The sequence below is a fragment of the Orbicella franksi genome, chromosome 9, assembly GCF_964199315.1.
Source record: "Orbicella franksi chromosome 9, jaOrbFran1.1, whole genome shotgun sequence".
Taxonomy (NCBI): Eukaryota; Metazoa; Cnidaria; class Anthozoa; order Scleractinia; family Merulinidae; genus Orbicella; species Orbicella franksi.
In genome coordinates, this window is record NC_138153.1 from 6,489,446 (window position 1) to 6,517,300 (window position 27,855).

The 27,855-nt window shown below is 39.9% G+C and overlaps 4 protein-coding genes across 4 annotated transcripts in view; 1 reads left to right on the forward strand and 3 right to left on the reverse strand.

Moving 5' to 3' along the window:
- Positions 1-27,855, forward strand: part of LOC145496850 (voltage-dependent calcium channel subunit alpha-2/delta-2-like) — a 132,345-nt gene that overhangs the window by 59,253 nt on the left and 45,237 nt on the right. The gene's annotated exons all lie outside the window — the stretch shown is intronic.
- Positions 72-13,264, reverse strand: LOC145496852 (inner nuclear membrane protein Man1-like). The gene is made up of 14 exons (XM_081476614.1): positions 11,696-13,264; positions 11,409-11,464; positions 10,429-10,507; positions 10,218-10,300; positions 9,026-9,108; positions 8,749-8,891; positions 8,015-8,116; positions 7,471-7,573; positions 6,131-6,293; positions 5,503-5,536; positions 4,548-4,635; positions 3,850-3,958; positions 2,801-2,879; positions 72-2,091 (listed from the first exon to the last, which is right to left on the reverse strand). The coding sequence occupies exons 1-14, from the start codon at positions 12,531-12,533 to the stop codon at positions 1,910-1,912; spliced, it is 2,142 nt and encodes a 713-aa protein (XP_081332740.1). The 5' UTR covers positions 12,534-13,264; the 3' UTR covers positions 72-1,909.
- Positions 14,856-17,124, reverse strand: LOC145496864 (caveolin-1-like). Its single transcript, XM_081476629.1, has 2 exons — positions 16,959-17,124; positions 14,856-15,536 (listed from the first exon to the last, which is right to left on the reverse strand). Exons 1-2 carry the CDS (start codon positions 17,082-17,084, stop codon positions 15,198-15,200), a joined length of 465 nt encoding a protein of 154 aa, XP_081332755.1. The 5' UTR covers positions 17,085-17,124; the 3' UTR covers positions 14,856-15,197.
- Positions 17,708-21,149, reverse strand: LOC145497218 (caveolin-1-like). The gene is made up of 2 exons (XM_081477028.1): positions 20,412-21,149; positions 17,708-18,506 (listed from the first exon to the last, which is right to left on the reverse strand). The coding sequence occupies exons 1-2, from the start codon at positions 20,565-20,567 to the stop codon at positions 18,156-18,158; spliced, it is 507 nt and encodes a 168-aa protein (XP_081333154.1). The 5' UTR covers positions 20,568-21,149; the 3' UTR covers positions 17,708-18,155.

A 27,855-nucleotide genomic window follows, 5' to 3' on the forward strand; every position in this document is an offset into this window, starting at 1 on the left:
AATATATCTACACTCCGAGCATCGCTGGACTTTGCACAGAGAACATGAAAAAAGGTCATGGGGGCGATGGGAAGGGGAAAGTTTCGTTTTTCTTTATTTCTTAAATGAGCTGGAACCATTCTTAATAAGATAATTGTCTGAGCGAAGCGCAAGTGAAGTTTTGTATCCATCAAACAGACTAGATACATTAAACATTCCCCAGGTATTAGACCCGTGTAGGGCTGGGTTCATTGAGATGAACGCATTCATTTCACCTCACACTACTGAAGCTCACCGAAAATATGCTATCACAATATTTGTCACCAAAAAAATTGTATATTGAACACTAGAGTTATAAACTGCGATGCCTTACAGTTACTGTACTAGTGTGATATAGCAGAACGAACAAAGATCTCAGTTCAAAAAATACCACTTATCTGCCTGCTACACTAGACTGCCAGTCAATAAACCTTGAATTTGAAATGATCACCGTCTAAGGGCCTGATTTCATGAGCCGGGCTGGCCCAGTTAGCCGGGATCTCGGCACGTTTGTTAAACGCAACAAAAATCAACTTCGCGATTAGATGACAACCGGGCCAGCCCGTTTTGCCGAGATCCCGGTATCGCGGTGCTGGGATCCCGGCTAACCGGGCTGAGATTTTTCCATGTAATTCCGTTTGCCGGGTCAGCCCGGTTCATTAAGCAAATCAATATTCCTCTTTCTATATAGCAGAAACAGATATAAAAGTCCATGTAACTGCATAAATGCAGAAGATAATACAGCCAACTGCTGGAAAAAAGGCCATTACAATCATTCGCCGCATTCTAGTAGTGTCCGTTTTGAAAACTGCAACTTCCCGCCATAATATACTAAAGTATCGAGCGGCTCGCGCCTTATTCGCGCCAATTTCATCGCATCAGCCATCAACCGGGCTGGCTCGCCTCATGTCACACCGGGCTGGAAGTCATCTCGGCACACCGAAGCAGCACCGCTAACCGGGCCAGCCCGGCTCATGTAATCAGGCCCTAAGAGGTGCCGAATACAACAACCGAGCACTTCTTTTAATTAAGTATAAAATCTTGCAAAGGATAAAAGGAATTCTGGTAATATCTATTTTTTTTGTTTTTTTGTTTTTTTTTTTTTTGGGGGGGGGGGGGCATCCCGTCTCATCCGGGAATAGATCACCTCGGTAGTGAGCAGTCTATCGATTCAATACAATTTCAACGAAAGATAAACTACAACTCCCATATTGTGACATCGCGTCTAGCACCTACGGAGACTGGTACTAGTTCTTTCTCAATGTTCTTCCTACATCGTACTCCATTCTCGTCCTCAGAGGCCACGCTCCTTTTGGTCAGCACCAAAAATCGCGACCTCTAGACCGCGAGCCGTCTCTCTTTTCCTCGAAAATCCGTTGGGAAGAACGGAAAACAAGTAAGCGTACGAGCGTGACTGTGAGCGTGACGTGCGAGCGGCGATGCCGCGGGCCGCTAGTAGCGCGGGCGTCGGCGTCGGCGTCTCTTTTTGCTCGCCTTTCCGACGCCCGTGCTACAAGCGGCTCGTGGCATCGCCGCTCGCATGTCACGCTCACAGTCACGCTTGGTTTTCGAGCAAGAGAGAGACTGCTCGCAGTCTACGCGACCTCTGGTCGGGTCCGATTTTCTGAGCATGCGCAGAGAATTCGTTTCGTTCTCTCAGCCAATCAGATTTGTCAGACTCGATTCAGAATATGCGCAGAGTGACGGGAAGTCCGTGAATCGTGGACTTCCGGTGTTGGACCTTGCCAGAGGTCGCGATTCTTGGTGCGGACCAAAAGGAGTGCGGCCTCTGGGGACGAGACGTGATAGAAGATGGCGGCCAATCACATGCGCAGTCTGCCATCCTGACGAACAGTATCCGCGTTCACCAACAACGAGCATGAAAGTTCAGTTAGTAATACTCGATGTCTGAATCATTGATGTCTTCTTCGTCTTCGGCTTCGTCGGGATCAAATGTAACAAGAGAAGAAGGCGACGCTCCTGATGGATTCAGTCGTTCGGTAGCCTCCAAAGCCACTGGAAAACGCTGGTGATATCGCTTCAAAGTTAGATACTTGACAGCGACGAGACGACCTGCAATTCACAACCAGATGAAAGCTTACGTGCAGACAGTATCACTCGTAAGCCCCATAGCTTTTCTGACAATGAGATTAGGATGAAATGTTCTTTTTATAGGAATCAAAATTGCATCTGGACATTTTAAGTATTTACCACGTAATGGTAGGCTCGATTACCTGCAGCTGTCCGGGAAATGACCCCGCGCTCCTTCCCCTAACCTTCGGGAACTGGGGCCCGTTTCTCGAAAGCCCCGGAAACTTTTCGGGCACGCCAAGCCATTTTTAGTTAGTCGGCATTTAAAGATAGAGAGGTGCATACACCTGAAACTTTTTGTATGAAGGGAGCTTCTGTTCATATTAAGAATATGTGCAGAAAACAGCTCTGTAGTCATAAGTTTTGAGATTTTGCTACGGCTTTTCGGGCGCGAAAACTTTTCGGGACCTTCGAGAAACGGGCCCCAGGACCGGAGAGAGCGTAGGTCACGAAATATCAAAACAACATTTTTTTGCTGCGTTAAAAGCAAGGAAACTTCAGATTTTTTTGTAATTAACTACTAATTTATCAGCAATTTAAGAGGATATTCGGTTACATCTCTTCTCTCTGGTCCACCGCATTTTTACAAGCCTGAATCAGCTGTCATTGAAGCATTAGCCATGACATATAAATGAAAATAGAAAAATTCACATCGCTGACATCATTCATTCAAAGTATTCACACAGCTTACCGTCAAACCAACATCCATGAAGACTTCTAAAGGCCAACCCTGCTGAATGGTGAGTGTCACACTTCAAATACACGCATCCCTGAAAAGTGTCACGCAAAGTTAGGACGGCAGGTGTCTCATACAATCACAGACCGGACAGAAAAAAAGAAATCGTTCGTAACACCAGTTAGCAATTTTTCCCTTCCTACGACGATGGAACTCGATTTAACGGGAAGTGAATGGGTGTATGTTCAGTGCAAGCAATGTAGATGTGCTTTTCATATCCAACAGAACATTATTTGAAAACCAAAATGGTAGGATGCAGGTACTAAATGATTTTGTTTGTACCCGGTGTACCCAGTGAAAACAGGGAACGGATGTCTCCGTCAATTTTTGGCAGATAGCATTTGAATGATCCACAAAACAGAAATCAGTGAATATACTATTCGGAATCGACTGACTTGTTGCATTGAAGTCAAGGCACGTTTTGAATCACCATTCACACGCGCCGATTTGCTTTTCATTTAAGCGCGCTTGTCAAATCGTGCTGATAAGCGGATGCGTATAAATTAGCCTTTGCTTAGGTCTTTGACTCTTCACAGACCTCACCTACAGCCTCATATGCACATGTTCTTATGGCTCGTCATGTACTCCTCCTCAACGAGCGCTCATGGGGGAGGGAAGATCGATGTATCAGACCAGGTTTTGGGCCAACCAAGACAACACGCCCACCCCACACAGTAAAGACCACACACCCCACCCCAGTTATAGCCTGCAATTTTCATTTCAGCTTGACCTTGGACATTTTTCATGGATTGGCTTTCTCAAAATGTGTGCAATGCCAATCTCTTAATTATTCTGCCTCTTCTGCAATACAACCGGCCCTAGTTATTCAAAGGGCGAATACCACTATCCATGAGACAAATCACTATCCAGTGGATAAGTCTTCACAAGACAAACCACGCTATTCACTGGATAGTGATTTATCTGGTGGATGGCACTATCCATCCTTTGAACAACTGGCCCCTTTACTTAAATAACACTGCTATACGTATAAACTCCAGGTATACCTCGCTAGAACTCTTGTCCACCGCTATATGAACCACACCTGCTCCATTCTCAATACACTTCTCCAATATGGCATCTTGGATCATCACATGCCAGCCATCTTCCGTTTCACTGCAATAACCACAACTCAAAATGATGAATGACTGTCTCTAAACCAAGCACTGAAATGTCTATTTAAGAAAAAATAAATAAAATAAAAATACCAGAAAACTGCTGTTGTTTAGCATGAATAGTAGTGAAAATCTAATTCACAATGCATAATCATTGGCAAGTTCCTGTATGGTCTTTGCCAAGGCATTGATTGTTTATTTGCTTCATCGGCGCAAACAACAAATCAGGCACAAAAAGCTGCCCATTTTTTTTTTCTTCACGGAAATAAAGAGGTTTACAACTGGGTAGAATCACCCTGCATTCAGGATAACTGACTGAGGGGGTACATCACTTAAGTAGACAGATGCATCTTTTTATCAACAGTTTCCGCTGCAGTTTTTGTTAAATGTTGCGTTCATACAGTTAACAGATTTAGCAAAATTACTCATGACTAAAGGGTCTTTGATTCTTTCAAAGCTCAAGGTTTCTTTGCCTTTCAAAGACTCAAGACTAATTATTGTTTCTTTCACATGTTTAGAAAACATGCATTCATGAATCCTTCAAACAAGGGTTTATTGAACAGTCTGTCAGATCATAAATGCACACTTACACATCAGGATCAAACATGTTCCTTATTTTCAAACATGGCGTGGGGCTAATCACAGGCGGATTTACAGCTGACTGAAAGTTTTCAAATGCTGAAAAAGAAACAACAGGACTGTCAAAGCTCAGATCACTAAGGAGTGGTTTACACTTGTCCCACAACAAAAAATCCAGACATTAAGATAACTAAAAGGAAGTATATCATAAGGAAATGTACACATTTTATCAGGGTTCGTACTCTTTTGAGCTTTTAAAATTCCATGACTTTCCATGACCTTTTTGACTTTTCCATGACTTAAATTAAGCAGTAGTCTCCTCCGCAGCCGTTATTAGGGTCGTCATGCAATGCTTCTCCCCCACCAAGAAGAAGAAGGGGAGAAGCGTTGCGTGACGACCCTAATAACGGCTGCGGAGTAGACTAATTAAGCAGCTGTTCTGACAGTATTGTCAAAAACAATGAATTATTTATTTCAGGTATCATCCGACATTATAACACACAAAATCCGTGCTTGTGTTTATTTCCACTGAAATTAAACCAGCTTCCGACTTGTTTGTTATCTTTTCATTTTTTAAAAAAATCTTTTCGCCTTTTTATTCTCAGAAAGCATACTGCTTTTCCATGACTTCCCATGAGCCTCATGTAAAGTCCATGACTTCCCAGGCCTGGAAATTGAAATTATAAATTCCATGACTTTCCAGGTTTCCCATGACCCGTATAAACCCTGTTTATTGTCATTGTATTTTATCCTTCTGTATTGCCCATTTATGAAATATCTGTATTGAGATATTGGTGCTAAGGTGCATCCCAAGAAAAAGATCGTTCCCAACATCATGTCACTAAATATCCTTTCTCGAGATCCATTAACAGCAGTCATTTTACTGTAAGGATATATTATTACTGAGTACAGAGATCAGAGCTAATTAAGGAGCTAAACGAGAAAAGAGAACAATGTGTTCCATACCTTGTCCTTGCCAGTATTTACCATGTTTAGAGCCCTATGGAAAGACATTCAGAAAAAAAAAATGGCAATTTTTCTAAACTTGTTCAGTCTCAGCCTAAAGTGCATCTGTATATTCATGACTTAAACCCTTGAATTCCCATGGTAACAGAGTTTTTCCACCATAGATCTCCATCTCCCCCTGTCCATGGCAACTCTTTCCAGTTGGTTCCAGCTCATACAGTTGTACGAAATGCACTATTCATCTGAATCAAACAATTCTGAGCCTATTTTCTTTCTGCTGCATGGGGTGCCTAGGATTATTTCATGTACTCCCCCGCCCGCCCCCCCCCCCCCCCCAGATGGGATACTACTCTATCACAAGGAATTACCCCCTACTTACTCAAGCGTATATGTCAGGTTGTTCTTACAACGTGCCAGCAGCTATTCATATTCCTAGGGGAGGGGTGGGGGAGAGGGGTGAGAGGGGCACTATGAGAGTTAAGTGTTTTGTCTAAGAGTACAACACAATGACTAGCTGGGGTTCAATGCCAGACTACTTGATCAGAACTCCAGTACATATGTCAGCCATCAGCTAAACTTAACATCCCATAAAGCTGTACAATACTACAATCACAAAACAACTACTCACTGAAAGCGACAGTTTGGGATTGTGAGGTTTGGGTGTACCAATATGAATCCACCGCCAGACTTCAAAATCCTCTCCAGCGATCCTCTGACTTTCCACTCGAATACGGGATTCATTAGCACTCAAAAACCGAACAGCTCTGTTCCATGCTTTGGAAAGTCTCTGTCTGTTTGAAGAAAGAAAGAAATTTTTTGTCAATCTGAAACATATTAGTCCAGAATTATAGTATGATGCAAATAATTTACATGAGCACGTGAGGCAGAGCAGTACTTTTGAGCAGTACTTCTCCTAAACTGACTCTCAGAAGTGTTAAATATATAATGTGCATGCAATACAGCATTTTAATGCTTCCTGTTTCTTTTAAAACTATTAGGTAAGAAATGTAGAACTTTGTGCTGTCACATATTATTAGGTAGTTACATAGCCCGCTGCAGAACACCAAGCCAAACAAGCAGAAAATGTGTCATATTCATTTTATAATTTACTATTAATTTTTTTAAATTTTATTTTGTTCCTTCAATTCCTAGCTAATACATAGATATGTAAATATAACATAAAGAAAGTAAATAGTAACCGATAGTGCTTTGTAAGGGAGAAAAAAATGAAAAAAACAGAAATTACATCACTTAAATTGAATTACATTGTATATTGGAAGGAGAGGAGAGGGGCACATCTAGATAAACTAATTTTGTGCCCCTTAAAGTTATGTAAAACTTGAGATTATTAATAAAAAGAAAAGAAAAAGAAGAGGAAAAATGACAAAATAGCTCAGAAAGTTATAAAGAGATAATGTTTTCATTAGTATTGAGAAAGGTACCAGCGTAAAAGTGCTTTTAATTAACTATTAATTTCATGAAAGCCTGAAATCTGTGACTAAAAGATACTATCATCCTATTCAGGTAAGTCAAAGGTACATTTAGTCCAGGACGACTCAGTAAGCTTGAATAACCTAAATTTCTGCACATTGTACAGTAAGGTTTCCTTGTGATAAGAAATTACTCTATTAACAGGTAACAGGAAAAGGAGTCATATGGCTCCTTGGCTCAATGGTACTGGCACTTATATGCAGCTTTGGTCACATGAAGAGAATGGAAAATTGCTACACCCCAGGAAGGGCTACTACTCTATAGTAGGTTAACCAACTTATCGCTTTGAAAGCTATCCCCCAGTATAAAGTGACAAAAACTCTGTAAACCAACTTATCGCTTTGAAAGCTATCCCCACTAAAAAGTGACAAAAACTCTGTGCTAGGAAATGTCAATGCCAAGAACCTTGCCCAAACCCAGATTTATCAATTTGGGGCATAATTTACCTATCATCAGGCAACAGATATCTAAGCAAACCTGTCAGATGGAGGAATCAGCATGTCTCGAACATGAGGAATGGGAAGATATGGCAACAGATTCTTCTCCGCTTTACTGGCCTCATGATGCTCTCGTAAAATGTCTGGATAAAAACAGCATTAACATTCAATGCACTCCTTTGATGTTTCCTTTTAAAGAAAGGTTCCATTATTTTTTATAAAAGAATTTAATCTATGTTTTCCAGACTAAAGTCAATTTTTCACAAATTTATGCTCACAAAGTGATCAAAGAACACAGAAAACAAACATCGTCATATTGTTACATCAAGGGATTGGCAGAGAGGAGAGGATTGGAATAGAGAGGATTGGTCTTGTAAGTAGTTTGTTGGTCTTGTAAGTAGTTTGTAAGTGTACTTGACAGACACACCATGTTGTAAATAATGTTTGTATTTTGAAATAAAGCATAAAAAATAAAGAAAAAAAAAAAGAAAAAAAGGATTGGCAGAGTTCAATACAGCACTGTAATGTGACACCACACATTTTTGCATGCACCAAAAATATGTCAAGTTATCTGCTAAACCTACCAATAATATTCTCCACAAACTGATACATCAGTCGTGTCTCCTCCTCCTCTCTTCTCCATCTTTGCCGCACAATAAAATATGCAAACATCAATCCTCCGACAGCTAAAGAAAGAAATAAACATGCTGGTAATAGAAGCAACTAGTTTAAAGAGGATTTCTTCATTGATTGCAGTAGCTTTTCTTTTGTATTAGCCCTTAGGATTAGTTTGGACACAACTCGACATGATGACTGGTCATTGAGAACTTTCTAGAAAACAGTTTTCACTACCTTTTAGATACAACATAGTTCTGAAGGTTATAAATTCACTTGACAAAATAGACAACCATTACCACTTACATGGATCTTAACAAGGAACAAGGAACAGGCATGAAACCCTTACTTTTCAGTTGCCACTCTGGAAAGTTGTTATATTTGACTTTGCAAGACAGAAAGCAAGAGAGTAAGAATCTTGCTTTGGATAATACAGTCAAACTCTGTATTACTTTACAGACAATTAATTACAGGTCTTAAGTCTTTTATGCAGCACATTTGAATATTAGGAGCCATAGAAATATTCTATTGTCAGGTTTTATTATTATTAACCAAGTGCTTTTGGTCTCTGCATGCTGAAAGTCCAAACATTTTCACTTCAGACAACCAACTTATATGAACCCTGTACAGTTCCATCATGTCTGACATTGCTTTAATTTGTTTTAGCCAGTTCTAACTTGTGTAAAGACATCACTGTACTTACCAAATCCAATCAAGAAAGAGAGATATGCCAAGCGGGACATTGCTTCTCTGATGCGACACAAGATAGGTTTTGCAGAAACTGATGTGTCAATCCATGCCACATTTGTAATATTAGCTGTTTCTTCATTACTTTCATTGAACAATCTGAAAAATTTAGCAAACTCATTAGAAACGGAGCAAATTTAATTATATATATATGTACATGTACATCTATTGACAAGATTATCACTAAATGGGTGGGAATGGACTTTGGTACCACTCATTAACCTTCATGTTACCTTATTTTCCAGTCAGAGTTATTACAAATCAGTTCCAGTGTACTGTTGAGGATCTTCTTTCGATCTGGAGCCCCTCTTGATGTCTGCAACATAAAGCATAATTATTGTTTGAGCTACAAAATTTACTGTCACTGCAAAAAGCATGTCTTGAGTATATTAAATTGTGAACTGTGCAACTAATTTCCTCAACAATTAACTGTTTTATTATTATCAGGGTGAGTGTACCAGCTTTCCAGCTTACATTTTGGACAAGGTCTAACTATGTTTTTAATGCACTGGTTCAAAATTCATTCTCACTAGCCCCCCAAAAATTAAAATGCAATTATACAATAATTTCACTTCTTGCAGTACTTCTGTAATTTGAATTTCCTCAAACATTTTCTCAAAAAACACTTCACTTAGCCATCAGGGAAGTACACTATCCTAAATTATACAACTTAAGGACTGCTTCACATTTAACTTATTTTTTCATCTTGAAAAATTATATTTATCTCAAGAGTAGCCAGCATGTTCAGGACTACATGTAGAAGACAACAATTTTTGCCAGTTGCTGGTTCTTACAGAGAACATTGGGTTAGTATACTATAAGTTCAGCTTGCCCTTGAAAGTAAAGGGTAAAGTCTGCATACGAGCCAAGTGGCTCATCAGGCTAGAGCTTATCCTGGTTTCAGTAGCATGAAGTGACTAGGAGTATTTCTACTCCCACCTGGATGGGATGCTAGTCCATCACAGGGTTACCCCCAGCATTAAATACTCAGGTACCCATTTATACACCTGGGTGGCGAGAGGCACTGTGAGAGTAAAGTGCCTTGCCCAAGAACACAACACGATGTCCCCAGCCAGGGCTTGAACCTGGACCACTCACTCTGGAGTTGAGCACCCTAACCATGAGGCCACTGCGCCTCCCACTTTGAAGGGGAAAGTTGAAAATTTTGGTTGTTTTCTTTTTGACACCTTGCAGTGAACAATAGTAACTAACGGTATCTGTTAGGCCAGTCAGATTACTCATTTTATTTCCTGAGCACATTAAGGATTTGCATACACCTGTACAAGGGAGTACTCTTTTATATGCAATACCACCACTACAAGGAATGGTGATACTAAAACCGAGTTAACTACTTGTCTTTGTTAATCTAAAAGTATAAGTCGACTTGTTGCTTATTCTTTGATGAGTATTTGCTTCTCCACTTACATTATCTTCCTCAATTTGTTTTTTAAACTCTCTCAAAGAAAGATTTCTACTCTCTGTACTTGTATCTTGGCATTCAAATAAACCTGCATGAAAACATGATAACATTTGTAGATTGAAATATGACACATTGAACTAGAATCATAGAATCATGACACATCAGGCTAGACCTCATCATCACTGATTAATCTGTAATTCAGCACTCTTATCTTACCTGCTTTGACAACTAGCTGTTTAAACAGCAACTCTGCATATGCCTTGCTGATATTGACCAACGTTATACAATCAGGGGGCTACGAGACAAAACAGAGACACAAATATATTGAAAAGAGAGAGAAGAGGAGAATTAAAACCATGTTGAGAAGCCACACGTATTTAAGAAGCTCTCTGAATTTGCTTTTCTAAAAGAAATAACTTACTTTAAGTATCATTGTATTTAACAGTGCTGTCCTAATTGCGTCAAAGACAATAAATAAACAAACAAATCTCACAAATTGATTATTAACCCAATAAAAATCTCTCCTCGTAAGAGGCTGACCAGTTTGCCACATAAAGGGCATGGTCAAGGAGTTTAACTTCAGACTACGAAGAACAAATTCAGATAGCAGCAGGGTGGAGGAGTTAAACCAGGGACCTCCAGATTTCAAATACAGCCTGCTAAACCACACTACTGGTGTTGTATTGCAGTGTAAGAATATTGCTAGCCTGTTCCAGGCTCTTGACAGTTGGGGGCAAGCAAAAAAGAGAACTACCGAGAGTCTGGAACTGGCTAGAATGTTGCTAAAATGGCTGAACTCTAGTATATGTCCATCACAATGTAAGAATCTGTACTATTTTTATGACTCATTCTGCAAAGCTCACCAACATTGTATTAAAATATTACAAAGAGAAACTAGTCCCATTATGTTTTATAATTTCTACAAATTCAAAATTGCATTTATTTCATAAAGGAAAAAAACCCTTTAATTTGCCTTCATAGTTGTATTTCTTTCAAATATTCTAAACATTACTTTGCTGTAAAATCTCTTATTACATGATTTTTAAAATAGCGTTGTCAAAACAGTGAATAAATGAAGCATATTAACAGCGAGTGATATTAGTAGAGGTTGCAATGTCACAGTTTCCTCATTAATCAGAAATCGGGTATATTGTTATCTTTTGATTAGGTATTGTATATCAAGTTGTTGTAGTTACCTTTGGTTCATTATATTTCTCCACCTCGTTTTCACCTTGACAGACTGGTAGCTTCACTGAGACAAAGATGTACGAAGGACACTTTCAACAGAAGTAATTAATAAATAATACGAGAAAAAAATTAAAATAATGTTATGATTAGTTAAGTCCATAACCGAATTTAAATCACTGCTTTAAGATTACGGTAACTTGTACAGGCTCTTTAAGAAGCAAGTCGCTGATAGCTACATGTGTACCCATAACAGCTCTGTCTTTTCCAAATGCAAAACATCAAGTAATATTCTTACCCAACTCTGGGATCATTTTTTCGCTTGAGTGGCTCTTGAGGGTCATATACAACAACACAGCCATGCAAATAGCGATTATCACCAAAGCAATCTTGATTGTCGAGGACCAGAAAGAGCTTCTCTTCACAAGTCTGGCTCCAGCGGGTCTCTCTTGGAGTGAAAGGTCCAGTTCCGAATCAGCAGTTACGCTTCGTTCGTTGTTGTCATACGATGTCGATGGAATAGAAGTTTCTGATCTTTCGCTTTCGTCTCGACCCCCTTCACGTCTTACCGGCCGCAAATATCTAGTTATTCCAATACCGCGACTCTTTGATCTGGAATAGACTTGCCCGTCGGAATCTGAAACTTCAACGTTATTACCATCTGAAGTGTCTAAAATTTTCTCAGGAACGCTGTCGATAAAGCTTGGCTCTCGCGGCCTTAACTTACTTCTCTGTGGAGTCGTCGGTTTCGACTTTCCTCGTCCCGGATATTCGTTTGTGGCAGTAGTGTCTTCACTTCGCCTACCCCTTAACCTACTTGAGTCCACTAATCCCCCAGAACGATTCGGTTCTGCGTCTTCTTCATCGCTCGAAAATCCGATCAACTTTCGAGACGGACTCCGATTTCTTGTTGCGGGCAACGACCTCCTGGGAGTAGCTCTCCTAGGTGCCGGCTTTTCTGCACTCGACTTATTGCTCTTTTGTTCATTCTGCAACCGCTTCAATTTGCGAAGAAGTAATGGCCTTGTAGTATCAGTCACAGGCCCGACATCTTCACCAAAAGTCTTGAGTTGGCGACGCAATTCGACATCAGAAATATTACTGTCCCTAGCCGCCATTTTCTGAAGACTGTCCATCAGGCCAGGCTACATTGCGGCTAACAATTTTTGGGCAGGACCGCTGAATCATTACACGCCCAGTGCGCTTAGAGTAAAATCCTTGGAGCAACGGTAAGTAACTCTAGTTTGCTCTGACTCTCTTTTCCTCCCCTCTCCCCTTCTCCACACTTCGACCGGTATCATATGTGTCGCTCGGGGCCCCTGCTATGGCGTATGTTGCCATAACAACTACATGTTCTTTTCCCTCAGTCAAGTCCCCACTGCTCGTTACGGCACATTGTTTACATCCGCTCTCCATTGATTCCGCCCGTTAGCTATGCTATCACTTCGTCAAGTCGAGCACCCCAGGGAGTCCCCAATCAACAACTAGTTCATGCTTTAGATTGCACCATCGAGTTATAAGCACGTAGAAAGTTTGGAGATCACGAAAGCAGTGTAATAAGAGTTACTCGAAAAGATAGCTGAGAGCAATTATAACTTCTTGAGCCGGCTCTCCAAACTTCCCAAATGCACCATAACTTGATACTGCTCGGCTAATAGCACGAACCAATTGTTTTATAACATTGCTGGTTAAAAGCATGAAAACCAGTGCCAGAGAAAAAAAATTCTGGCAGAGCGGTTTGCGCACGCTATCAGCGTAAACTGAATTTTATTGCGCGGCTCCGCTAACTGTGTTATAATAATGGGTTAAAAAATTGAGTAAAATGTTTGTTCAACCAGCAGGTGAATAATCACAGTGATGTACAGTCGGAACCTCTCCCCAACGGCCACCAGGAAAAAGTGGCCGTTTTAGAGAGGTGGCATTTATGAGGAGGTAGGGGTGTAACGTGACACCTATTTTTTTCGTGGATTACATTTTTATATTTAAAAAATGCACGGTGTAGCATGTAAATACATAACACAATCAAAAGATACCAATAAAACAAAAACCAAAGAGAAACAGAAACCAAAGACGTGCGGTATGGATCGAGTTTTGTGACCTTTTTTTTCCATAAAAATGGGCTTTTGTTTTTACCGTTCGTCAGCCTTGTTGATTAACTGATCGTTGTCGAGAGGTTATTTTGGCACTTGGGATCATGGGACGCGCTTTAGTGGCCGTTGCCGTTGAGGAAAGGTGGCCTTCGTAAAGAGGTTAAACTAAGAATGAATGTATGGACCGTCTGCCGGGACAAATAAATGGCCGTTGTAGAGAGGTGGCCGACGGGAAGGTTCGACTGTAGTTATAAGTATATTTTGTTCAGCTGGGGATATGGTAGTCTTCGGGTATAGTTCTTGCTTCTGGCTAGCCCTTGTAGGTGTGGATTCTCAAGACAAAAACCAAAGGCATCCAAGGGAACTAACCACACGACTTCTGTTTATCACAGAAAGTATCATTTACTCACAATTTCAGAAGCAGCTACCAAGCATTGCATATCACCGATCGAGAGTAACATTTGCCACGGAGGTTGTTACCGAAAAAACAATTCATTTAGCCGGAGTATGCAATAGTACGAGTTTCGATGGAAAAGTTAGTGCAGATCATATAAACCCAACCTAAAAGCCGCTGGGAACGAAGTTGATCACAACCAAGAAAGAGAAGCGAATTCTTAACTATGGGTGCTTACCATTTAGCCAAAATATCCGGAAATTTCGGTTAAAAGTCAAATAGGACAGTAATTTTCCGGAAAATCCGTTCGGAAATTATAGGTATATTCCGGTTGCATCTCTTCTTGAATAGGCCCTTTGCACGATCCGGTCACATGGAACGGAATTAATTATGCTGGGACGCAAGTTACACAATGGGACTTTCAAAACAAAGGAAAATGGGGCTGAACTGGTACGAGTTCCTTTGTTTTGGAAGTCCCACTGTGCAACTTGCGTCCCAGCATAATTAATTCCGTACCATGTGATCGGATCGTGCAAAGGGCCTATTCCACTACAAGCGTCTTCACTTACCAAGTGATAAAAGCATTAACAAGCTAGAGGGACGCAACCAGTTCTTGTTGAAGGTGACCCAATTGTCCGTGCTCATTTACAACTCGAAAAGCAAGGCCATTTTTGTCTATTTTCTTTAAAACTTTAAAATCTTCACCCTCCTTCGCGTCAAAGCAGCACTCTTCGTAGCTTTTAACTACGCATTTAAAGCTAACAACCCACAGTCCATCTGAAGCCATTTCTTCAGGATGTCTGCGCTTGCCAAAACACGTGTTATACTGAAGTAACTCGAGTTTCGAAAAACTTATCCTTTTTAACAACTCGAACAGCAGTTTTAAAAAAAATCAAAAGTTCGGAAATCGAACGTTCGATTGATTTCGATTGCCCCCTTTTTTGTGTGTTCATTTACGTCCACATCCCTGCATAGTGTCCGGGAAATTTCTCTCCATAGGTAGTCGTATTTTTCCGTTCGGAACGAAACGGCAGAAATTTCCTTACAATTTACTAAATTCTAGTCTCGAGGGGAAATCGAATTCTAAATGGTAAGCGCCATCGATCTCGTTCAGTTGGTTTGTTGATTTTGGAAAAACCCTTATCATTATTCAAGTGTCATCCTAACTGGTTTATTCTGACAAATGTTAAGCACTCCATAAAATTGCCCACGTTGAGAACGGTTATAAACCCAAATAACATAATAGAAAACAAGTGGGTGATTCATAAGAATTGTTATAAAAAATGCCTTTTCACTCCTGTCACCCTTGGCTACTCTCACGCGGTTTGCGAGGAAATTTTGATGCCACCAAATATCTTTCCCACGGATTCGAAGAAAGGATCGAAAAAGGTCCTCAGGCAAAGTCCAAAAATCTTTCCTAGGCACTGTAGCTCAATAACATACGCCCTTAGACAAGGCATGATGCACCAAATGTAGTCAAAACTAAGGCAAGCGAAATATATCCCACAAAGCACCGCGGTCGGAATGCCAAGAACGGCTGTGATGATTCTGTAGCACCAGTATTTGGTGTTGACAAATGCTGAGAAACTTGTGCGCCAGATTACGTCGATACTGTGTGAGCCGTCGGGTTCCGCAAACACGTCTTGGAAAAATACCTGGATAAAAACAGAAAACTGGAAGTTTTTTTGTAGTTTAACATCACCTATCTAGAGGGTCTCAATGGGGTTAACCGGGATCCGTAAAATAGGCCAAAAAGTTAGCCGTTAGACGTAAAAATTTGAAAATTTTAGCCATTAGCCTAAAATAATGTTAGCCATAAAACAATATAATTTTAGCCACGAAAGTGATAATCTTAAATCTTTTGCCAACATTGGCTTGTGGTTTGGTAATACAGAGAAAAGCCAAAATATTCGTCAACAATTCTTATAATTATATCTTTTTCCATCCCGACCTTCAATACGTTTTACAGTAATCAAAATAATTTTTTTAAAACAATGAAAATTAATTTTTAACGCGCGGTTTAAAATTAAAATTTCTAAGATTTCTAGCTATTCTGAGAACCGTATTAACGAAAAATAAATTAAACGTTAATAGCAATAGTCACCGCCCCAGTCGGACCCTCGTATTAACATTTAAAAAAGTATGAGCCTAGCTAGTAGGCCATCATGGTCGATCCCGCGCTTATATCCAACCAGGAGTATTTCTACTCCCCCTGAATGGTACGTATATAACAAACGTTCCCGAAGGAGCCAAGAGTTTCTTGCCTGCTAGTCGCGAGAAAATTGGTGTGAGAGGGAGAGAAAATGAGGAAAAAGCTCTTTCGTTCGTACGGGAACGCTTGCTATGCAGGCTAGTAGATTGGATGGTAGTCTGTATCTACGGGGCTACCCCAGCATTAAATTCTCCGGTACTCGATCGAGAGAGGCAATGTGAGAGCGAATAGAATGTCTTGCCCAAGATCAACAACACCATGAGAAGGGAATGTCTTTCTCGCAGGGTAACAAGCCACAAAGAGGGAAAAAAGTTACATTAATGTTACGACATTTAGGGTAACGGTTTGCTTTCCCCTTCATATATGTTTAGTTATTAAAGCTAAAGGTGTATTAGTTTAAAATGTAACTCACCGATATTACTGTAAACACGGATTCTTAGATTTATGACAAGCCATGGTTAAAAGCCTTAACACGATGATTTAAAACAATTTTCCAGAATTATTTTTCTTGTAAATTAATTGTTTGTTTAGATATGAGATACACCCAAGTCCATTATCTATAGATACTTGTCGATACTTAGGTTCTCATCGAAGCGACCCGACAAAGCATTATCTCTGTTTAGAGAACCACTTGCACCCAATCGGATAAAAAGCAAATAAAATTTGTGTAATTGTCTGTGGAAGAAACCATAACATGTGACCATTCAAACGAAAGCATCGAACGGTTGTTTTCACACGACGCGGAATCATTTGCGAGAGTTTCGCACACATGTAAGTTGATTTTTTTGAAGTTCTTTCACTTGTGTCTCTAAGAAATTAATGGATTAAATACAAAGATACATTATATCGCGGCTTTTCTCCTTACCTTCACGTGGTCATTCATTGATGTGGGATCTCTATCGCCCATACTCATTTGGTGCCCATGTTGTGCTTCATGTTCATTGCCTTTGATCTCAACTTCAACCTCGCGTAGTTCGTCTGTCGAAGACATCTCACCGTACCGTACGTTTCTTTTTCCGGACAGAAAGTTTTCCAACACGTTAAACTATAGTAATATTGTGGTATAACAGTAAAAATAAAACACAACTGTACGGTAAAGCTCGTCAGAGCACGTGCGTTCAAAGTAAATAGTGCGACCTGATTGGTCAGCTGAGTTTTGTACCTTGTAGTTATTCAGCTGGTTTTAAAAAGGTTTCGAAATCTACATAAATTAAAGAGCAACGAGCAATGTAATGAAATGGAGAAGTAGCGTTAATCGTTTTCTTTTTCTCTTTTCGCGTGTTTGCACGATGAGGGACACCCACGAGCCCACTAGCTTGATTAATAGGAAAATGCAACAGGATCTTTGCGACGGAATTTTCAATTTTACATGTAACCCGCTAAGGCCAGGTTCAACATAATATGGTAGAGTTGTAATTAAAATACTAAAAACTTCGCTACCTGCCATTTCGTTGTTTTGTTTTGTTTTGTTTTTTTTACGGGTAAATTCTCTTCATTTGCTTTCTTACAGTTCTTATTGTTCTCGATAGGAGAAATTCGTAATCGATCAAGCCATTTTCTTTTTGACTATCCATTCCCAATTTCCACGCATTTGAGGTCGTAGCCATATTTTGAAGTCCAACCCCTTGATTACGCTTTTATTTGATCTTAAATTTATTTTCTTCTCCTTAAAATTAAAACAACGTAGATCAAGTCAATGAACCACATAAATTCTCTTTCTTGCAAGGGCGATGGACAACGAAATTTTCGTTTAGAAATTGCTCCAGGTAAACAGGTGTTGTGGTTAGGACAAGTCGGGGGGTGATAACAACTGGAATACATTGCCTCTATGTACCTGTTGATTCTAAAAACTAACCGAATAAAAGAAAAACGAAGGAATCTGCAGAGGAAATTGATATTTTGAGGAACATTAGATTAGAAAGGTCCCGCTTAAGTGTTTTTTTTTTTTCCGCTCAGTTCTAGAATCTATGGGCAGTTACATCCTGATTACTACATATACAGTACATTACTACGTATACAGTATGCACTTGGATCATATAGCGTGACATGAAAAGAAATGCCATCACGCCGTGAAAGGTTTGTTTTCATGAGACAATTTCATTCCACTGAATATCTTCCCTACAGACTCGAAAAACGGGTCGAAGAAAGTGCGAACACACAGACTGAAGAGCTGCCCAAGGCACTGAAGCTCGATGATATAGGCCCGCAGGCAAGGCATGATGCACCATATGTAGTCAAAACTGAGACAAGCGAAGTAGATTCCACACATGATGGCTGTAGGTACGCCGCAGATGGCAGTGATGATCCGGTAGCACCAGTACTTGGTGGCTACAAAAGTACTGAAGCTGGCTCGCCACACACCATCGATACTGTGAGAACCGTCCGGCTCGGCGAACACATCTTGAAAGAAAACCTGTATGGAGTAATAAAAACCTGTGAATGTATTTTGGTCCCCTTCTGACCCATTCCCAATCGTCTTGCTGCGCCTTTCAATAACATGCGAACTCTAAAATACAAAGCTCAACCGACAAATGCGTTTTTCGCTATAACAAGCGACCGTCAATCAAATGTTCTGCGGCTCCTCCCAGCTTCCGACTACTGCCAAGCACTGTTTCGTTGTCTGAGCTGTGCTCAACGATTTGATTACCCCGCGTTCGGCAGTAGTCGGAAGCTGGGAGGGGCCGCCGAACATTTGACTAGCGAAAAACGCATTCGTCGCTTGAACTTTGAATTTTAGAGTTCGCATGTTATTGAAAGGCGGAGTAATAGCAATTTTCCTAGAAGCGCGTGCTCCTTCCCCAAAAAGCGGCTGGTAATCAACACTTTTAAATTATTACTCTTATCAGGAGCATAGTCTTAATATAATCAAGCTTAGAGAAAGAGGAGTGCCTCCTTTTTCTCGGATCTCTCAGAGTTAGTCGAAACGCACGCGCGCGTGTGTAAAAACAACGGCCCCGGGTGCTCGCCAACTTTTTGACTAGCCATGAGATATAATGTGGGAAATTTCGAAGCCTATAAAAAGTTTTCTTGGTCCAGGAAATTAATGCCGTTCGTTGTAGATGCTCCTTGAAGCGCTAGAAGAATTTTCGATATCTGCTACCTGTATGGGCTCAGTGATTTTTGTGGCTACTGTTGCTTAGCAACAGTATCCACTAAACTGTCGCTTCCAGTGGTTCGGGAAATGTTCGAGACATCTCGATACCTCGGAAATCTACTATCGGCGCAATTCGATAAGTAATCGGATGGATAATTAATCGGATTTTAATCAGTGTAGTTAGTCATTGTTCCTGAAAAGCCCCATTGGGGAGGCAAAGTGTGCATGTATGTATATATGTATCATCTCGATACGTCGGAAATCCACTGTCGGCGCACTTCGATAAGACTTTAAGTCGATAAGTCGCTTCAACCTCGCTCTCGTTCAAAGACGGAAATTCAACTAGCCTGCGTAACCGGTGGAATTCACGAGCGAGTAATTTTGGCAGTGAAGCCGCCATTTCAATTCCGCGAGGAAATAAAATTTATTTCCGTGAGGAAATTCGCGAGCGGCAAATCACCAATCTGGAAAAAGAGTTATTTTTTGTTGTCTTTTTTCCGACATTATAATTAATTACTCCAACAAATAGATATCCGTGGTCAATTCTACAGATGTGCAATTTTTTTTTCTGTATTTAACCGTCAAGAAGCCTGCTCACATTCTACGTTTCTCTAGTTAAAAGGGCTTTTGTTCCGGTTTTGTTATATTTTTCGCTTGAATTTCCCTGATACAAGGGATTGAAACATTCTTATCTTGCGAAGAATGCAAAGCGTTTCACAGCAGGGAGGCGAAAAGAGAAATCATATACTTCTGTACCTCTTTAGAACAGGATCAAGTTCGTTGGCAGAAGCTTTAGCGAATTTACGGCAGTGTACAGTGTCATCTTGTCTTGAGAGGCAGCGCCCTACGAGCCGATCATACACGAGCTCCAACCGGATTTCTCGTGATCTTTTATAGCCCGGGTGGCGATGTAAACGTTGTTTCAGTCCTTCTAACAGTGCAAGAAAATTGGGAGGCAACACGAGAATTAAACATCGAATTATTCAGTGATAGGAGCTAAACACGTCACATACGAAATGCATCGAAAATGTACCTTGCTCGTCTCCGAAAAAGAAAAAAAAAATCAAAATTTAGCGCGAGTTACTGAAGGTTCAGTAGAAACTATTATGGTAGCGTCCGCGCCGCTTAAACAAAAGTCGCACAAGCCGAAGCTTGTTGTGTGAAGAATCTCCATGCATGATACCAGAGCAAATATTTTTCAAAGAGATATAGTTTGCACTTTACCTTGACATGGTCGTTCATTTTGATGGGATCCCTGTCTTTCATATCAAGTTTGTGGCCGTGGTGAAGTGATGGCGGAACATTATCACCGATCACCAAACGAGGCTTCTCCTCCTCTTGTAGTTCACCTTCGTCTGTAAGGTTTAGCTCGGAAGTCATCTTGGCACAATCAGTTCAACTCTAAAATCGGTTTTAGCAGCAAAGCTAATGAGCGTGCTTTCCGTAATTGCCTGTTGCACGGATCGATGTAAATACACGAGGTCACTTGACCTCAGGAATTCGCTTGTTTTTACAGTGCCTATTTCAAATCGTGTAAGCAGACACCATTTTATCAGTTAGTCAAAAGGTTCCCGACGGAGCGAGCCGAGCGCGGAGATCACCCCACTCCCCCTCCGTCCCTTTAGGCCCTGTCCACACTACGCTGAGGGAATTTTGAAACTGAGGTTTTACTCTGAAAACGCATCAAATGTTTTTCGTCCACACTTCGTCGGAGGAATTTCAAAACGCAACAATCAACAGTCCTTTTGGATTTGCGTTTGAGGAAAATCCTGTCTTGGAAATCACATGATTATTGTGACTTAGCATCGTTTTCGAAAAGCTCCGTTTCCAAAATGTTTTCCAACCACACGAAAACGAAAAGCCGGCGTTTTCAAATTCCTCCGGTTTAAGAGCGTTTTCGAAAAGCTCCGTTTCGTGACGGATTAGTGTGGACGGTATGCATATTTATGATCATCACCTTTTTAAACGCCTTAAAGGGACACAGTCAGCTGGCGCATGTGCCCATTAAATACCATTTCATAGCAACTTGCATATCACAGAGAGGCGATCCATACTGTTTTTAACCAAATAGGATAAAATTATATCACAGGATGAGCAAAAGCACACTCAAAAACAGGTTTTTCAGTAAACAATTGAAAATCAAGCAAAACACTGCGAACTTAAAGTTTATTTTTATTGCCTAAACAGCGTTATCTGATTTATCTTTCCTTCTGTTGTTTATATATCAACCTTCAAACCCCAAAAGTGGCGCCACTGCATTTGGTCGGGAGTACACGGTCCTTATTTTTCCTAATAACAGGTTTTTTCAACGCAAAATTTTGGGGTTTACGTGACCGGCTTCGGGGGCATGTAGGATCCCGTAGGATATTATTTCATGCATCTCTTATTCACTTTGTTGTAAGCTTTTTGTCTCAATTAAAACATATCTTGGTCCTGGCTGACCAACGCGCCCATGCCTTGACCTTTGCATGTGTTCGGTCGTGTAGTGAAGGCAAAATAACCTGTTCTAGGGAACGTCCTTCCCAGAGATTTTCCCTTGGGAAGGAGGTCGGTTTCACTCCCAGAACCCCTCGGTTTTCTTTCGCTCGTTTCATTGATTCATTGATTCATTCATTTATTTATCTATCCATTTATTTATTTATTTATTTATTTATTTATTTATTACATTTTAATGGCTAATATTTCTTATTTACAAATAGCGGAAAAAAATGAGATGATAACAGCAATAATAATGATAACAACAATAACGATGGTAATAATATTATAAAAGTGGTCCATAAAATGGTTTAAACCCCATACAAGACAGATCACCTATATTAAATACGAACCTTGTTGAATATATACACCATTGAAAGCTAAAATCAAAGTCACAATGTCCTACGAAAAAATCTTTTACATCAGTCTCTAAAACATGCGCGCACATTCCACGACATTCGAACCTATTAAGGTAGTACGTTCCACACCTCAACTTTGCATTTGCGAATGGAATGCAAAGTTGGGCCAGGTAGCACTGTAAAAAACCAACTTACCTTAGAAATAACTCTGGCTGGAAGATCAAAGCATCAACATTGGAACACTATTTGCATCTTACGTTGACACTCTTTATGCTATAGGCTTTTGTTCTTGGGCCATCGTAGTTTAACGAGGAATAAAACACAAATAGCGGTGATGTTTATCACCGCTATTTGTGTTTTATTCCTCTTTATGCTAGTCACGCGTGAACGAATGCGTGACGAGTTCAAACAGGCTCAGGGATACTCAAAACATACACTCTGTCCACCCTAACAAACATTGGGTATCGTTTTTTCACCGCGTTTTAGGCCCAGTCCACACTACGCCGGAGGAATTTCAAAATGGAGATTTCACTCTAAAAATGCATCAAATATTTGCCTTCCTTCCCTCCTTCCTTAAAAACGCAACAATCACCGGCCATTTTGGATTTGTGGTTAAGGAAAACTCGGCAGGGGAATCGAAATCACATGGTTTTCGTGCCTACATCGTTTTCGATCAGAAAGCTCCGTTATAAAATGTTTTCCGTCCACACGGTAACGAAAAGCCGGCATTTTCGGATTCATCCGGTTTGAGGAGCGTTTTGGAAAAGCTCGAGCTCCGTTTTCGTAACGGATTAGTGTGGACAGTAGGCGTAACCGCAGAAACAAAGCTGCGTTTTCAAATTCGTCCGGCGTAGCACGGACGCTGCTATAGTTAACAAGATCTTATTATCTCAATTGGACCTTAAGTTTCATCACTATCGTACCTGGATATATGGATATATACGCAATACCGAATTAAAAAGCACCAGACCGCTACTTTTTCACATAGAGATAAAAGCCAACTTAAGCTTATATACACTACAGCAAATATATTTTATGTCGATGGTTCTTTCCTTGGCTACATCGCCAGCGGGTGTCTATAGTTTACAGTTACAACTGCGTCCACCACCCATTGACTATTTGTTTCGAGAAAACAGCCCTATGAAAATACGCGCGCTGATTGGTTAAAAATCGTGTTTCTATAAGTCAGTGGAAACACAGAACTAGCACGAACTGTTGACGTAATGATGGCGCGAGCAAAGAGAATTTACATTTTGATGATCGAAGTAAACAAGCTATTCAGTTTTCTTTTTTTCGTCGCAGTGTTTGCTAAAAGAAATAGAAAACATGTTTTTCGTGTTTCTATCGTGTTATAGAAACACTCGCGAAAGTTTGGGAGAACCCGAAAAAGCTGTGGAAACACTCGCCTGCGGCTCGTGTTCCCACAGCATTCCTCGTCCTCCCAAACTTCCACTCGTGTTTCTATAACTCGATAGAAACACGGTACATGTTTATCATTTCTTAAATAATCATACTTGGTAACTATTACTATCATGCAAACTCAATCTGCATTGGTAACTGATACACTGGGAATTATGCAAATGACGGTATAAGACTTAACGCTTGTTCTATGCTATCACTCTAATCGAGGCCGCGAAAGCCAAAAGATTGGCGACCCACCCATCACTTTATGAGTAATTCGGGCTTGATGCTGTCCTCTTTCATTTTTCGCCTGGTTTTAGGCTTGGGGAAGGCCAAAGCGATTGCCCGTATCTTATAACCCTGTCATAAATAACAATACCCAGGGTAGCATGTTACATTACTTCCACTAGCGATGCTAGAAATCTAGTTATGATCTTACCCTACACACTCACCCCATTAATAAATGTGAACAGGCCAGGACTAGCTGCCCTACACTTTTCGAATTATGACATGCTTTTCTAACCTATTAACTGAAACTCTCTACTTGTTTACTTCGGACTGAGGAAAGTTTTGGTTACGTAATTCATGCGTAGCGTATGAAAGCAAAACAAAAGACTTTTCACGGTTGTGGACAAGAACACAAACAATAAAAAACAAACCAAAAACAATAACAACAATAAACAAACAAGAACAAGAATAAACAAAAAAACAAAACAAAAACAAAAACCAAAACATGCCCCCAAATAAACAAACAAAAACAAACAATAATACAACAATAAACCGACTAAAACAAACCAAAAAATGAATAAAATCCAAACAAAGAAAGACAAAACCCCCCAACCACTCCAGAAGAAAAAAAAAATCACAAAAAAAAACATCAAAAACAACAACACTTAGCGCAGACCGACACTAATAAGGCTGTTATTCAGTGAATAAGCACCATTGGTGTTAAAGGCCACGCCCTCGTATTTGGAATCATTGGATGCTGTACGGAAGTACGGGGACGAATAATCCGCACACCAATTGTTACACTGCTTGTAACACTCCGTGTAACCGGAAACGAGGAAGCCAGAGTAGAAAGGATCATCACAAATCAGTAGCTGGTAGGAGAAAGAATTGCTTGTTCCAAAACCGTCCCACAATTTGATAGGTGCTAACAGCATTCCCATAGTTCTCAGCGGCCTTTATGGGCTGGTTGACTTGTCGCTTAAAGTAGCTTTTTTGTATTTTTTTTTTTTTATTTGTTATCTGCATGTGCTTACAGGTACAGTATTTGCATTGTTACAAGTGCTAATTATTGTGTATAGGTAATATAAGTGTGTTTACAAGTACAGTTTTTACATTGTTACAAGTGCTAATTATAATATATAAGTAATATAATATAATATAATATAATATAAGTGTGTTTACAAGTACAGTATTTACACTGTTACTAGTGTCAATTATAATATTTAAGTGGAATAGGTGTGTATACAAGTGCATGTCACTTATAATGCTTTGGAGGAGGGGTGTTTTTTCCTATTTAATTATTAAGAAAGATGTTCTATTCTGTATTTGGTTAACACTTTATCAACGAAAGTGGAGAGGTGAATAGCTTTGTTTTGCATCTTACAAGTGTAGATGTAGAATCTCATAAACAAGATCGTATAATTAAATTTCTTTAATAATGTTTTATCGTATGGGCCGGGCATGATGCCAAATAGTTTTTCTTCTATTGTTGGACTAAAATTCGAATTATTGACAGCATTAAACCAGTCGATGACGTTTTTAACAAAGCTCTTAACAAATTCGCAATCATTAAATGTGTGATCAATTGAATCATGTTCAGCGCAATAGAGGCATTCATCATCCGTTTTGATTCCGTATCTAAAAAGTTCGTTTTTTGTTACAACAATTCTATGGATAAGTTTGAATTGAAATTCTTTTAATTTTGTTTCCTTACAAATGTTTTTCAGCGAGGAAAAGATTTTTTTCCATGTCTCCCCATCCAACTGCATGGTTTGATTCCATTTCGTTGGGCCAGTTTGACACCTCGTGTGAATTTTTTTGTTAATTAAACAATAGAAGTCCCTAGTTTTGGCTTTGACTAAGTTAATTTCTGTCAAGTCGTCTAGTTGGAAAAGGGGGTTGTTCTCGATGTATGGTTCGCTTTCTGGTGGTAACGCGTTTTTCGCTTTTGTGGCTAGATGCTTCGGTATCGCACTTACAACTTGATAAAATTGGAGAAAGTTTGTTTTGCAAGTGAATTTGTTTTTAAATTCTTGATAAAAGAATATAAAAAGAATGTTGTTGTTAAGCCATTCACTGATGAAAATGGGCTTCCCTCCAAAGAGGATTTCTTTGTTATTGGATACGATCATATCCTGCCCTCTGTCATAGTTATACAAGGTTTTCAATTCATTAAAAAACTTTAAAATGTCTTTATAAAATGATGGCAAACCGTCGATATATTTTGTGTCGTAGTTACATCTTAAAAGGAAGCTCAGACCGCCGTATTTTCCTAGAAAATGGTCTGGAACAGTTTTCCAGTTTTTTCTTCCCGGTGCGAAAAGTCTCGGAATCCAAGCTAACCTCAGTGCCTTTATCGTAGTTTCTACATCGATCACACGTATACCCCCTTTATCTCGATCTTGATAGAGCCCTTCTCTTTTTATTTTGTCTTTTTTGTTTTTCCATAGAAATCTAAACAGTTTTGTTTTGATTATTGGTATTGTTTCTTGAGGTACATTGAGATTTGATGCTGAGTAAACGAGTTGAGAGAGTGCCAGAGATTTTATGATTAGTACTCTCCCAAATAGTGTAAGGTCAAGTGTCCTCCATAGGTCCAGATTTGTTTGCAATTTTTGCAACTTGTGGTTGAAATTATGTTGGTTATTTCCCTTTTCGTCGTGCGAAACATGGATTCCTAAGATTTTAACCGGGTTATGTAGCCATTTCAGTTGTAATGGATTGCCCTTATTATTTTTCAATTTTCCTAACCAGAGCAGAACAATGATAGGGCAGATGGCCATTGCTATAGCTTTGCTTGGATTTAACGATCTTGGAAGTTCGGTGACCCCTACTTTTCTTTCCAGAAACAGATTTTGTTTACAATTATCTCCCCATAGTCCAAAAATGAACAAAACTTCAATGAGGGAAGCTTTAAAAAATTGCGAGATTGCATTCCACTGGACATCGAATCATGCCATCTTGGGGTTGCAAGGCGCGTGAAACTATGGCCGCTAAATGTGAACTTGTTCTTTAAGGAACCTCACCAGTTGACTACGTTCACTTAATAGGTCCACTTAAGCAATATTTGGCAGGGAATATTTCGCTTCAAAGATCTAATTGCAAAAATTTTGGGCTTACAGACACTGTGGCCTTATTCGCTAACGAAGCACGATTTTTTCAGATTTAGGGTGTTCTTCCGGGCATGTTCTCCCAAAACAAAGTCGATGACCCCCCATTTTTTTTTTTACATTTCTGATGTAACTAACTCATCATCTTACAGTTAAAAGTCTCAGAAAAAAAATCAATGTTGGAAAACTTTCGCGCGAACTTCCTTAAACCCCATCCAGACACATTAAGTGGAGTTTTTCAGTTCTTGTTTTCCCGACTTATTTTTGTTTTAAAGGTCTCAGGCGGACTCCTGAAGGTTTTTATCAGCTTCAAGGCCGAAGGGTTTTCGTACCTGAACATCACCACCTTTGGCTTAGAGCATGTCCAAAACAACACCGAGTGTGGGTTTGCCTGTTTAGGAATCACTTCATGCTTTTCTTATAACCTGGCTGCATTCTCTGATATCAACGGGAAACTGTTGTGTGAACTGCTACCATCTGACAAGTTCAACAACTCGGACAAATTCACCAGCAGTCCGTTTTACCATCACTTTGGTATTCCAGTGAGTGCAAACTGATTATTGCTCTCGCTTTTATTCCAAAGGGATCAATATTTTCCTTAAAATTCGAAAGCCAGAAGTGCCATTGGTTTTTTACTCACGACAGTTTGTGCACGATGTTTTATTGCTCAGAATCAGGCTCGGAAAATACACCGAGTGTCATGTTCAACTCTGAGGTTGTGTGGAGGAAGTATGTCATTAAGTTGATACCGAGGGAAAACGCAATGGTTTCGTCGAACAGAGTCTTGAAAAAAGGTTATTTAAACACATATTTTAGGACCTTTAGCATATCACTCTCGGGTGAAGTAGGTATCCTCAATTACGATTTACTCTATCTTTGATTACCAAACCGATACAAGACAAACGTAAAACGATAAAATCAGAAGAAAATGCTTCTTCCACCTTTTTAACACACTAAAACTGTAAACTTTTATAAAATTGTTCCTTCTTACTGAACTGGTTGAAACTAAAGAAATATCAATTACGAGTACCTGTTACCTAATACTTCGACGGCATGTCGTTAGCAGTGTGGTTAGGAGAGGACAGGAAATGTTCG

Excerpts from the sequence above, each read along its gene's own strand:
- LOC145496852 (XM_081476614.1), bottom strand. The coding sequence starts at position 12,533 with ATGGACAGTCTTCAGAAAATGGCGGCTAGGGACAGTAATATTTCTGAT. Across the intron at positions 8,892-9,025 it reads AACTCTGACTGGAAAATAAG|ATTGTTCAATGAAAGTAATG; the intron begins GTAACATGAAGG and ends TAAATTTTTCAG. Across the intron at positions 7,574-8,014 it reads GTTTGTGGAGAATATTATTG|ACATTTTACGAGAGCATCAT; the intron begins GTAGGTTTAGCA and ends GTTTTTATCCAG.
- LOC145496864 (XM_081476629.1), bottom strand. The coding sequence starts at position 17,084 with ATGTCTTCGACAGACGAACTACGCGAGGTTGAAGTTGAGATCAAAGGC. Across the intron at positions 15,537-16,958 it reads CAATGAATGACCACGTGAAG|GTATTTTTCCAAGACGTGTT; the intron begins GTAAGGAGAAAA and ends GTTTTTATCCAG.
- LOC145497218 (XM_081477028.1), bottom strand. The coding sequence starts at position 20,567 with ATGACTTCCGAGCTAAACCTTACAGACGAAGGTGAACTACAAGAGGAG. Across the intron at positions 18,507-20,411 it reads AAATGAACGACCATGTCAAG|GTTTTCTTTCAAGATGTGTT; the intron begins GTAAAGTGCAAA and ends TACTCCATACAG.